At 40.3% G+C, this 13,911-nt stretch overlaps 1 protein-coding gene across 1 annotated transcript; it reads right to left on the bottom strand.

The window, feature by feature from the left end:
- On the bottom strand, positions 1-13,617 carry LOC134640212 (actin-related protein 2-B). The gene is made up of 9 exons (XM_063491853.1): positions 13,488-13,617; positions 11,247-11,357; positions 9,395-9,610; positions 9,101-9,173; positions 8,289-8,425; positions 7,748-7,897; positions 5,798-5,943; positions 5,200-5,332; positions 1-1,683 (listed from the first exon to the last, which is right to left on the bottom strand). Exons 1-9 carry the CDS (start codon positions 13,533-13,535, stop codon positions 1,513-1,515), a joined length of 1,185 nt encoding a protein of 394 aa, XP_063347923.1. The 5' UTR covers positions 13,536-13,617; the 3' UTR covers positions 1-1,512.
- Between the last annotated feature and the right edge of the window lie 294 nt (positions 13,618-13,911).

Below are 13,911 nucleotides of genomic sequence, written 5' to 3'. Positions count from 1 at the left end.
TCCTTATAAATCACTTTTCTTTATTTAAATCAGCGTTAGGCAGTTATGCTATGAACAACACAGGAAAGTAAAAACAAAAAACTGTGACAAAAAGAAAGACATTAAAACATGAGATCCAGTTAACATTAACTGCACTTGGCACTGGATAGACGTTCATGGAAAGAGGAGAAAAAAAATATACACATTTATCGTAATCAAAATAGAAGTGCCTCCAGTAATCATTAAGTCGACCGTTGGGAATGAAAGTCTGGAGAACTTAAATAAGCCGTATAATATACTGTTTTAATTTCCCAGCTTTACGATGCTCCAGGTGTCCAAATTTAAACAGATCTCATCCTAAAACCTGCCACTGCCTCCGTGCTTTGGTGGATCTGGAGGAATACGATGAGTGAGGTACTATAGCGTCGATACAGTTTGAAATATTGCTATAACTGCTCACACCCATTCATTCAACTTCTGATTTATAACCAGAGAGGAGGCAGAGGCCAAGCTGTCTGACGAGGAAAAAAAAAAAATACTAACCCTCCCCACACCCCATCACTGTGTCACCACCAACGAACCCCTAAAGTACCGTCACACACTCGATGTCAAGCTCAGGGGCTTTTAGTTTGTGTATTTGTCCCTTTATAAATCAACCATTAATTCTTCATAAAATAAGAAAACAAAACAACACATGGAGGACCTTCTGTTACTACAATACACTCCATTTACAATGGTAGCAGTGCACAGCAACAAAAAAGTCAATGAAAAAGCAAAAACAAAAAAAAGAGTCAAATTTAAAGATGGAAATCAAACTCATACATCCAACAAAAAAGGGAAAAAAGCAAAAACAAAGTAATCCCTCTCCCAGAAAAGAAAAGTCATGATATCATTTATAAAAACCGACATAAAAATGTGATCAGTTCTCGCTCACCCGGAAAAGATGCTCAAAGCGGCCCGTGGCTGTTTGTGGTGGACCCTGATTGTGACGTTACAGACGCTTACGAGTTGCTTAGAAACTTTGCATCACTTCATCTCCTCTACAGGTTTAACAAGGGAGGAAACTAAGCTTTCTGCTGAGGCTGGTCGGTTTACCCGACAAGTGTTAATTCACAACAAGCCTAATCTGCAGGTAAATGTGCTGCATTGACAGCTCTTAACCTTCTCCCACCAGCACTCAGAAAGAATCAGTGGAAATCTGCAAAGATGGAATTGGTTTCTTGGGGCTTGTGAGGAAAAGTGTGAACCAATCCCAAACCAGGAGAGAAGAGAGAGAGAGGCAGAGAGGCAGAGTGGAGAGAGAGAGAGAGAGAGGAGAGAGCGGGAAGGTGATGGCTGGATTCCCTGCGGTGTTTGAAGGGAATCAACGGCCGAAACAGAGAGGAACAGGGATAAATAGATATATACTCTGCGATGTGGGCAAGGGGTGGAAATGTGTGTGCATGTCGTGTATGTGTGCGTTTGTGTGTATATTCATGTGTGTGTGTGTGTGTGTATTATTATGTCGTGTGGGTGTTCTGTCCGTCCAGTGCTTTATCTGACGGTCACTCCAAGTTTTTCCAGCACACGGACTCCTTTCTCCTGGTACTCCTCCCGGGTCAGCCAGAAGTTGTCCTTGTCCTTCATGATGTCGGCCAGCACGGCTCCACCCAGGAACACCATGTGCTTTCGCCTGGGAGGATCCTCAATCCGGATCTTAAATTTCTACAGGAAAAGAAACACAGAGGAGAATGATGAGTTGCCAATGCTGCTCAAAGTTCCCAAAAGTCTACATGTTTTTCTAATCAATGTCAAGGAGATTTATATCAAAATTCGAGTGGTCTAAATCAGATAGAAACTAACTTGATAAAAGCTTAAGACCAGAAGATAATTAGGTATAATTATGATAATACTTTTTACTTAACTGTCAGTTCTTCCTATGATATAACTGAATTCATGGCTCCCCCCCCCCCCCCCCCCAAAAAAAATCAACTCTTGACACAATGAGCTCCTTGGCTTTAGATGGCGTGAGCTCTCTTAATAAAAATAGTTTAACCACAGTCCGCTGTCAAAGCAGCCTCATGTTAAGTTTATACACATACACCGCCTCCAGACAGCCGGCAATCCGATGAAAACAAGAAAAGGCAAGCAAGCAAAAAAAAGAAAAAGAAAAAAAAAGAAAGAAAGAAATACAAGCCTTTTTTGCTAATTTCCACAGCTGTCCGCTTTTTAACATTCAGAAAGAACAACTGGAGTTGAGCTACTGAAAATATTTCATGTGGTTCAGGCAACAAGAGCTGCTTGAGTTAGAGACTACAGGAGGCAGGACACATGATGTCCTCTTGCTAGCATTAAATGCACTTAAATATTAGTTGAGCTTTTTGCACACTGGCGTGATCTGATATCTGACACGGACTCTGTACTGGAGAACTGGTGGGATAAGGACCAGCTAATACGTGACCAGTATGGTGGTGGATAATTGCACTCTCACCTGCACCTCGGTCAGAAAAGTGTTAAACAGGCCAAGACTTTCCTCAAGACCTAGTGGGATTTCTTCAAATAAATTTAAAAAAAAAAAAAACAAAACAAAACAAACACCAAGTGTTTGAAGGAGTTTCTATCAAAAACATGCTGAATTCAATTCTTTAAAGTCTAACCCTTTTCATATAGAGCTTCACATGGTAACTTTTAATACTTGGGATTGGGAGTGAACTTTGTTTAATCTCAAAAATGTTCAATACCCCAACAGAAAACCTGAGAACTGCGCTATAGTAGGATTGGACAGCTTGGTTTAGCCAGGTGTAACAAACATGTTATTTTTTGTGACATTTAAAAAATAAAAACACATTTAAATGTGTTTAAACCTTCAGAGGAGCTTCTGCTTGCAAAAAACCACAAGAATAAATTGAGGGAAAAGGAATCGGATCAACCCGTGTTCACTCGCAAGTTTACTGTTAACAAATAACAGTAATGTGAATTTGAAGCGCTAGCTTGCAGGGCACCTCTGTAGTCCGTCACATACATACATGTGATTAATAACCGAGGTAGTTTTTTTTTTTTTAATGAGCAAAAACTGTTATGACCTACGAGACATTAAGAAACATTTGGAGCCAGTATGTGACCAGTCAAATTTACAGTGCCCGTTACACAACTGGGAGGTTCTTCATTTAAAGGCTCTTGACAGGTGACTGGATGAGGCCTCTGTCTATCACAGGCTAATGTGGGTATTAACAGAACACGACAGTGAGGTTCAGGAACTGAAAATCCCATTTATATTCTCCATAGGGATTTGATTATGAGCCATAATGTTATAATCATCTAAAGTAGATTTACTATGAGCTACACTGTGAAACGATGGTTTCTACTCCTGCACAAACCACAAATCTACAACATATCAACCTTGTTTTAACAAAAATAAAGAAGTAGTGAATAACTGAAACAGCAACATCTATGACTGATGGAGGTCACTGTTGTCATGGAAATGTTAGTGTGAAACTGTAGAAAGGCATTAAACAACACCATTTTTAATTATAGAAACATTTTACTACCTCATTCATGTTTTTACATTTCTTATTTGGTATATGGATTAAAGAATTCAAAACAAGACTACATGGCTACACAGACAGCACAAACAAAGAATAACCTGGAGACTGTACACCACTACAACACGTAGACTTTTACTGCAGCTAAAACACACAGCTGCCACAAGAAGCTGACTGGTCCGACCAACTAAGACTAAGCTTTTAGTCTAATAAAATGGATCCTCTTATGATCATGATCGTGTGAGAATCTGCATTTGTCTCAGGAGTTCTCCAGCTCCTGAGGAAAATATAGGAAGAAAGCTGCCTGCATGGAATCGAAGCGACTGAGAGCTCAGAGACAGACGCAAAACCAATAAACTTTCTATCATAAGACCAAAACAATCAGGTGACAGGCAGTAAAATGCGGCTTTAAGAGCCAGCAGGAATCACAGAGTGGGCTGATAACTCAGTGGTTTTATCACGACAACTGAGACCTTTCAAATTACAGCGTCATCTGATCAATTGATAATCAAAAACACAGACCGATGCTGCTTTAAAGCGGCCTCATGACAGCTGTGGTCAGATTCACACGCAGTCCAATTTATGTTTTCAGCACAGAAAATGATAACACAAACTTCTCCTTCAGCACAATCTACTTCTGTGTGGCATGTTTAAACACTCATATTTTCACCAAATAGGGAAAAGGATGCTGCTTCTGTTTGTTGCTCACGTGACTGGCTGTCTAAACGTACTAACAAACACGTAAAGGTGCAATCTACACAAGGAGGTGGTGTATTTGCCATATTCTGGCAGGAAAACAAGTGCTAACAAGACTGACTGTGGTTTATTTAACGCTAGAGTTGAAACTGACATTCAGCAAAGCAGTTTCTTTCTAGCAAAAACTGAATCTCAGCAGCATCTTTTTAGTTCTAAAGAGTTTTCATAAAGGGAAAAAAAAAACCTATCATTGGATTCCCACACTAACTTTGCAGACTTCAATTCAAAAAAATGAGACAATCTGGGAAAATTGGGGTCGATTGCAGTTGCAGGCAGAAAAGTAAAGCACATAATGATGTGTTCTTTAAACCTATGAGTCATCTGCTGAGCTTTGTTTATAAAATACTTCTGTTTAAAATCATCTGTGTCTTTGGGATACCGACATGAAAAGGTAGAAATATTTTACCAAAACAAATATTTGTCACTGTGAAGTTAACTGCACGCTTGTTTAAATTAAATGAGCGTCTGGCCTCTGGCACTACCTTGTGGTAGTTTGTCTACACTGCACTAAAAGAAAATTCATAAAGCCAGTCTTGTGCTTGAAACGGGCAAGGTTCAGACATGATAGCTGCATGCAGTTTAAGTTCAAGGTGTGTAAAAACACAGCGAGATGTTCTTTACATCCTTGAGAAACATGTTCCCTGTGGTTGCTTCTGGCACTTCAATGCTCTCTAACATGTGGGAAAAGCTGTACTGAAGATCTTTAATGAATTGTGAGAATCAGGGGAAATGTTTTACTTCAAACCAGAGGCCAGATGCAGACTTCTATGTTCCGTTCTATAACTAGAGCACTCTTTTTAAAAATCACACTGGATAGATCTAATGAGCTAAAATAAATGTCCCAGTTTTTCAAAGTGACAATCATGCTGTGAATCATATTTGAGCAGTTTTCGCTCACAGTCAGTAGTGCATGTCACTTTATAGGAGAGGGCTGGTTTCTCACCGAAAGCTTGTCCACATCTCCCTTGAGCACACGCTCCAGGTACAGCTGCTTGAGCTCCCTCTCCAGCCGAGAAGGCAGGCCGGGGTACATGGTAGATCCGCCTGAGAGAACGATGTGTTTGTAGAACTCAGGCCTGATGACAGGAAGGCAGAAAAGGGTGAGAGCAGGAAGAGACATTTTCTCATTTTAAGTCAGCAAATGCTGGAAAATGTACTTTCCAAACAGATCTTCAGTGACTTCAAGAGAGTAAAAATAAATTATTGAACTAAAGCAGCAAGGGATCAGTCATACTTAGTTGACTTGCAAGTGTTTACATTTTTTCCCCTTGTTCCATTCTTTTAAAGACTCATGATCAATTTTCAAACTTTCCATACTGAACTCTAGACTTCACAAAATATTTAGTTTTATGTCTAAAAGCCTCCATTGCTTAAGCGAAAGCTGTGATCAGCTGACATTGCCATTTGACATCCATCTATCTATTGCTTGCCAAAACGTCTGCCTCTGCTGAAACTTCCTAATGCTGTGGAAATACTGAGTCACCCTCAGGAAAGCTTTTTATTGATAGTGGAGTATACATGTGCCCTTCTGTTGGCCTCACCTGGTGTCTATGTCAGCTGCTTGGATGGTGTTGAAGAGTAGCTCGGCCACTCCAACGCCCTCCACGTTGATGAGGTGGGGCTGGAACAGAGCCTCAGGGGCCTCAAACCGCTCTCCTCCCACCTTGATCACACGGCCATCTGGCAGCTGGAGTTGTGTGGGAGGGATAAGGAAAAAAAAGCAAAGAGAGGAAGAAAAAAAAAACATGACACTAATGAAGAGGTAAGATTTAATGTACAAGAGTGCCCAAGGGTGTGAAACTCTACAGTGAGAATCATGATTGATACTGAAAGGAAGGTTTAACTTCTCAAAAGAAAATAAAATCCTCCCAGACTGGTGACACTGTACAGCAAGTTAGAGCACGGAGAGTGCTGGCCTCAAACTGACTATAGTGAATGCATGTGACTATAAAAAGGCTTCATTCAGCCAAGGGCAGTGGGAGGAAACAGAGCCTAGCCACTGCCGCAAAGTGGCTGCACAGGAAATGATGTAACGCGCAATTCAGGACCTTTCGGCCACAGGTACATTGCCCTCCTTGTTTCGGCACACAAAACCATACTTACACATACATGTTCACGCACCTATTCACCTACACGCACACAGTCGCCTACACTAACCCAAACACACATGGTCAGAGCGCACTGAGACACAACATGTGCTCGGAAAGGCGTGCAGTAACACAGACACCAGGACCGACGTTTGGATTCTGTGGTTCTCTCTGCAGGGAAATGGACCTCGGAAAGAAAAGCAAGCCTGACGGAGGAGCACTGCACCCCCATATGTCTGAGTCTCAGAGAAAACTGTTAGTCAGTAGCACTGTCCTGTACCAAAGCTGCCAACTGCACCAACAGTGGGCATGTGGTAGTCTACTTAGCTCAGTGCTGAAACAGATTTAGTTACCCCATTAGTTTTGATTATTTCAAAATACTGCCACTTTTGAATAACAAATCCTTTGGGAGGGATTCTGTCTGCACCGATGCTATTTTAGGCAGAAATATGAAACTTGTGCACATGTGGAGTGCGTAAAAAGAACTAATTTTAAAGGAAAAAAGTAAACAAAACAAACAAACAAAAAAACATGCAACCCCTCAGGGCTGGAAATTTGCTGACTTGTAAAAACATTCAACCTAAATAAAATAGATGTTTAATATGCCAAAAATATACATTTCAGAATTTCAATCGGTTTTTGCACATTAATATTTAGTTTTTATTTAAAGCTTCTTTTGACTGCTCACTTATTCACAAGGTGTCATGACAGAGGATGTATCTGCATATTTGATTTGGCACAGACTTTTACCCCGGACACCCTCCCAGCAATTTGTGCCTCTTCTGAGTCTTGAACTGGAGACCTTTTGTGCGTTAGACAAATGTGTTAACCACTACAAAACAGAACCAGATTTTATTTATTTGTTTATTATCATCATCATTGCAATTTGTAATTTTAGTGTTTGTTTTCACGGGTTGTGTGTTTTTGGGAGTGGAGTCGAAGTCTTGTTGTTTAAATGTGCTGGATAAATGAAAGTGATATGACTCACTGAGAGCCAAAATTGGAATAAAAATTTAAAAAGATTCAATGCACAGAGCTGCTGACTTGTATACTTGAGTTAATGACTATTAATGTATGTAGTTATTGTATTTAGATTTTTGTTATCATTATTTTACTGCATTTTTGTTATATAAAGCTCAGCTTCTTGAGTGACTAATGCACACAATGCCCATGTGAGGGCAGCAATCATTTTTAACGCCCTTTTTATGCAAGCTGTAGTGTTTTGATAACGCTTTCCAAAACGACACACCCTAAAATCTTTTATTGGCGTTCATAAGGCAACTGTACCGACCAGCTTGGGATTAACATCAAACATGTGGATCAGTTCTCTCACAATGTCACACCAAATGTAACTGCATTTGTCAGTGATTTATTAATGTAGAGAATAAACATGCAAGTGTCTACCGTGTATGATTCCACCAGCACGGTGGTCTCGAGCGCCAACTTCTGCTCCTGTTCGATGTTGTAGCCTACATAGCACAGCTTCTCCTTCATCATGCGCACCGTCTCAAAGTCTGCAGAGTGGTTGAAGGCATAACCCCTCAACAGTAACAACTGCACATGGAGAATGAGAAAGAAGTCAGGGAATAGGGAAGGAAAAGCAGAATAAAATGAGAGACGCTTTGGCTTACTTAATGTAATCTCCTAATATATCAAGTTGCACTGGAGGAAGTTGAGCTTTTCTAAATTAAGATCTTCCCATTTAGTTGCAAACAAAGAATCTGATGACATATGCAAGACTTCACACAAAAAAAGACTAAACTGTGACATATTTTTATACACTGCAAAACATATTCAAACGTGTGCATTCAGCAGCACATTTTGGAAGTCGGATGTTAGAATGGAGTTCTCACAGAACCTGCTATTTAAAGATTAATCTAAGAATATTTTGTCAAATCTCCACCTCACATAGAAACACTTTGATGACATTATTCAAACTGGATACCTTGATGAGGTAGCGGGTGATGTCCCTGCCTGCGATGTCCAGACGTCTTGTCAGATGGGGCAGACTGAAGCCCTCATACACAGGACAAATGTGCGTGACACCATCACCCGAGTCCACCACCACACCAGTGAGAAGGCCTGAAACGCAAACACACTCTACAGTTAATAACCTGCAATCCTATAAAGCAAGGTTAGTTTTATCCAGAGTGTGCTTGCAGCTACTGATTACTGCTGGCTGGGTAAACACACACACAAAAAAAAAAAAAAAAAAAAAAAAAAAAAGCTGCTGCAATAACACAGCTAATGTAACAGTTACCTACTTATAACTGCTACTGAGCAGTTATAAGTAGGTAATTGCTTATTTAAAAAAAAAACTGATATAAATAGTAGAATAATAGACAGACCTCACGCAGAGCTGTGTTTGCACAACATACCAGCTGATGTCAGAAGTACTGATAAATGCTTTAGCACAAATATGATTGTGTTGGTCTGTAAGAACAAACATTTTGACCAAGAAATATTTGTGTGGTAGCTAAATACTGCTACACAAAAAGTTACACAATTAACTTTAACAGCTGTCTTGTTTCTAAGTTTAATGACGTAAATAGTAATCAAGTAAACAGCACAATACGTTTTAGAACTGTCCGCTTGAAGGGCCTATAATCGCACTTTAGGGCTAAAATTAATTTCTAGATGAGGCAGTTTAAGGAAGCAGAAGAACAAGTCTAAAATGTCTGTGACATGAAAGCTGTGTTATGCAACAGAAAAGGGTTAGTGTCTGTTTTGACTAAACATGTATGTAGAGGCCTCTACCTTGGGCATACAGTGTCAGCACAGCCTGAATAGCAATGTAGACTCCTGCAAACTGGTAGGTCTCAAACATCACCTGTGGTAGAGGACAGGAAGTACAACTGTTGAGAAACTTGACACACTACAGCGGGCAACGTGGGTGCAAAATTATTTCTATAGCGTAATGCAGAAGTAGCACACAATGAAGTCATTTCACGGAGGATTAACCAAACTGCAACTTCTGCTATGCTTTAAAAATCAATTTCCCCCCGAAAGGCTGCAAGATGCTACCTCTGATAATGACAATTTTAATGTTACCTCGATGATTTTCTCACGGTTCTTAGTGGGGTTCATGGGGGGCTCGGTCAGCAGAATCTTGCAGTTGCGGGAGTCGATGTTGAGCTTCTCTGGGCCAAAGGTGTAGTCCCACAGGTGCTTCATGTCATCCCAGTTCCTGACAATGCCGTTCTCCATTGGATAATTGACCTCGAGCATGGAGCGCAGCTCACTAGCCTCATCCCCCACCATCAGGTCCTGCAGGAAATTTAACAGAGATAAATATTTAAAAACAGGGCAACAGAGCCCTCAGGATTGTGGAGCCCACTGTGGAACAATCAGAGTCACTGGGCACAAGGATGAGTACATAGCCTCGGTCTGGAAATTAAACTCAGTCATCTCATTTGCCTACTTGCCAACTGAAAACCTGTCATCTGACAACAAAAGCATTCATGTAGCACTTCGACTTAAAACTCAATTACCCACCATGCACAACAAGGCATCATTTTCCATGCATATACACCTGGAAACACTTCCCTTTAGCTACAGTACACCACTCGTTTAAGCCCCATTCAACTATCTGCATGCAAGGCACCCCGGCAAAATGTAAACAACTGTTGGGTTAGAGCTCAGTGTTAGCCACACAGTCAAGCATCTCACGTTCCACTTGGAGACATCAAAAGCCTATTGAAGGCAGCCATTTTATGGGTTCATCCTGTGCTCTTTGGCATTAATGAGTACCAGCCACAGGCATCGCCTCCATGTGGTGTCATTAAAGAAAAAAGAAAGAAAGAAGGGGGGAAAAAAGGAAAGAAAAACAGATGTGTTTCCATCTCCACCACAGCTGTCTGCCATGCATCCTCAAGTATGGGCACTTCCTCTGCACTTAGAATGAAGAATAATTATTTTTCATATTGGACATTAATCAATTAAAATATGCTGACTGCTTTAAAATGGCTGGGAAAATAGACACATATGATACAAAGAGATACAGAAAAATCTGTCCTTTGGCACACATTGCTCTGGGTGACATTTTAAGTTGTTCTCAACTGAAAACGGTTTCAGGATTGGTGGGAGGGTAGCTGTCAGGATGCAGCAGGAGATCAGAGACTTTGACAATGGAACCGGTCCAAAATCTCTTTTAGCACTCCACCGATAACAGCTGGCCTATGATTCACTGCAGCTATTTCTGCTAACACTCTCAGCCTGGAGAAAAAAAACTGCTGTGGATTGGCCTTACCAGCCAGCAATACCCAGCTTAGCACCCAAAATCAAAAGGTAATGAGGATGTACAAAAATGGGATCAGAATGAGTGATGAAAAAATAAATTCATGAAACACACTGGACAAAACAAAAGAAAAACTCAATCAAACAAGAGGCTTAATTTTTAATTTCATTTCATGACTCAGCTCTCTATAGCAAGCAAAAATCAGAAGCACACACCAACCTAAACTTACCATTTTCTGGACATTCTACTTCACCAGGAGAGGAACAAAACATGGAGGAAGAGGAGGCAGATATATAAAAAAATGAACAAACAAAAGTGGAAAGGACAAGGAGAAAGGTAGAGATAGGCACCATGCCAAAATAATGTGAAGCTGTCAAGACATTTACACTGCTGCTGTCTTGCCTACTAAAATAAAAGGACCTGCTAGTTTTGATGTGGGCTGGTGTTAAAAGTATTATTCAGAGATTCATTAGGGTGCCAACTCTTACAAGAGTCTATCTCGACTGTCTATTACTTTGACACTGTGCTTATATAAGAGACTGACTTTATTCTGTAATGTATATTTCACATCTTGATTTTTTTTTCTCTCCTGTTTTCAACTTATATTTTTGTCCGATGACCCATTTCCTTGAGGGGAAAAAATGCATAAGGAGGAACAGTCTGTACCTTGATCTCAATGTTTCCCACTTTGGCTGTAGAACGAATGATGGGTCTCCCAACGAGTGCAGGGAAGATGTGCTCTGGGAAGTTGGAGCCTGCATAGCCACACTTGACAAACTACAATAGAGAGACAAAAAGGGAAGAAAACCAGAGCACAGAGGAAGTGATTAGAAAATACTGATAAGATAAATTCTAGAACAGAGTTTGAAAACATCACTATCATCCTATTGATAACAAAGACCCCAATTATCATTCAGAATGTGCATGTTTGATGACAATGCACATTTCATGTACTGCATGTCTAAATGTGGTCAGTTCCTGTATTCGTAGACTGATAGAAAACCTCAAGTGTACAAGATGTTTTATATCTGTGCCTAATTTCCTTTTTAATGCAAAAAACAAAGATATTTAACATTAATATTCTGCATCTATGCTTTTCACATTTATACATTAAAAACCCCTCTGTGTTATTACCAACAAATAAAATATTATTAGAACCGTTTGTAAAAATCAATTTTGTGAGAGCTACAAAGACTATCATTTACACCAAATGGAGATATAGACAATTTGCTGTTCTTTGCGCTCAGCTAGAATAGTTGCACGAGGTAACCGAAGACGAGGAAAAGATAGCATCAGAGGTGCACTGGTGTACGATTACCTCTAAAATAGCAGCCGCAAATACCGTTACAGGAAGTTGTTTTAGCTCTAATTAAAATATTTGCCTGTTTTCTGATTCTACACACCCTTTTTTGCACCAATTTAATTTGCTTTGAACCAACTATTAAAACATTTTCTGTATCAATACACAGCACAAAATTTAACCAAGTAACAAGGGATGCAGACTGCAAACATGCAATTTGGGAACCGTTATGGTAAAATTCATTGAAAGACTATCAACAGTAAGCTAAACAATTAATAGTCTAAACTTTTTTTCTGCATACGAAAAAGAAAAGAAAACAAACAGCATTTGATTGGACTGTGAAAAAGCATGCAACAGCGCTCTTAACAAATCTGCTAGTGACATATACGGCTGTGGTTCAGACTCGTCTCACTTCCTCTTGACTTCTCAGTTCAACTCTGACACAGGGCTGTTTTTCCCCCTGCTTCACAGAAAGCTCTTGAAAGACTCACAACTCAAAAGAGCCTTATTAGTCAGTAACATGCTGAGCCAACATCCTCTTTGACTGCTGACGTTTAGACAAGGAAGCCAGCACACCCCAAAAGAAACAGTGCTACCTGTGTGTGTGCAATAAGCAATTTAGAAGCATAAACAAAGCTCAGTAAAGTTTATATTAAATGCTTGATGGCGCACAAGCTGAGTATTTTATTAAGAGCGAGTACAGCTACAAGGAAATACAGCAGTATATCATTCATGTTGATAATTACTATTGGGGACGAAAAGACCACAAAAATGTATCAGATGTAGTGCAAATATGAGCAGCTTTTTGGATGGTGGTTACTTTCCTTTGTGGTGGGGGCTCTTTTGCAATGTTTCATTTTACACACCCATAACTTCCGAGTGTTTAGCCCCCAATTTTAATCAATAAGTACATGTAAACACACAGTCGAAGTGCAGATCCAAAGATACGTGCAGAAATACACCTGCTGAGGTCTTTCTGGACTCCTTACTAATGGCTGCTTGGGTTAAATTTTTAATGAGCGAAGTTAGTGTAAGCTGCGGAACGAGAAAACGTAAAGGTGGTTCCTCAATTCACCTGACACGGCCTAGCTAGCGTTACACCTAGCCGACACTGAGTGGAAAAAATATGTAGCTCCGGTACTTGGAAAGCAAACCCCGACTACAGCATGGAAAGAATGAATCTGCAAATTCCATGTGGTTTGCCGAACAAATCGCTGAAATGACTGACGCAGCTGCCAGACAGCAGAAACCAGACAGCCAGCTGTTAAAAGCTAACTAGAAAGGCTAGCTCGGTTAGCTTACTAACCGGTGGTTGCACCTAGGACGTTAACTATTAATTAAGGGAGTTATGCAGGAGGGAGCAATACAACTAGAGATTTTAATTAAATTTTATCCGTGCATTTCCATCCAATCTGCGGGCCGTTTCCGCATCAGGACTGGATGAATGAAAATTAGCAGGCTAACTGGCTAGCTACACACCCAGTTAACGCTAGCTAGCTTGGACGGTGACAGACCCACTTCCTGTTTCAGCAAATCAGTCGACATAACGGCTCCTTTTAGAGCAAGAGTCGAGCTGGTAACACGCCTAGCTAAAACGGTAAGCTTACCCCGGTCCCATTGTCGCAGACCACCACTTTCCTTCCCTGGCTGTCCATTATGTAAAAGCCCAGTTGCTGCTGAACCTCCCTCAACTTTCTTCGGCAAAGCCGGAAGGAAGACACACCAACCCGGCCGAAAGGAGGAAGGGAAGGGTGCTCATCCGGTGTGTTCAAATAACATACATTCTCTTCTTCATCTTTGAACTCTTCCCATAAAACCCGTTTTATTTATTTATTTCAAATTTTATTATTTTTTTTTAATTTCATAACATCAACCTACATACAGTTAAAGAAGGAAGGGAAAAACACAATCACACAAATAATTACTGTGTGTCATAAACCATCTACATATTGTGCACGCATAAAGTTGTGGTTAGAAGTTTACGTACTGCATAGCATACTTCTTTAATGACTTTTAAAAACAACAATAATT

The sequence above is a fragment of the Pelmatolapia mariae genome, linkage group LG13 (assembly GCF_036321145.2).
Source record: "Pelmatolapia mariae isolate MD_Pm_ZW linkage group LG13, Pm_UMD_F_2, whole genome shotgun sequence".
Lineage (NCBI taxonomy): Eukaryota > Metazoa > Chordata > Actinopteri > Cichliformes > Cichlidae > Pelmatolapia > Pelmatolapia mariae.
This window is presented reverse-complemented; position numbering and strand designations above follow the sequence as displayed.

Coding starts and splice junctions, on each gene's coding strand:
- LOC134640212 (XM_063491853.1), bottom strand. CDS start 13,535: ATGGACAGCCAGGGAAGGAAAGTGGTGGTCTGCGACAATGGGACCGGG. Junction 5,944..7,747: donor TGCTGGTGGAATCATACACG/GTAGACACTTGC, acceptor ACACAACTCCAG/CTGCCAGATGGCCGTGTGAT. Junction 5,333..5,797: donor GCAGCTGACATAGACACCAG/GTGAGGCCAACA, acceptor TCCTGTCATCAG/GCCTGAGTTCTACAAACACA.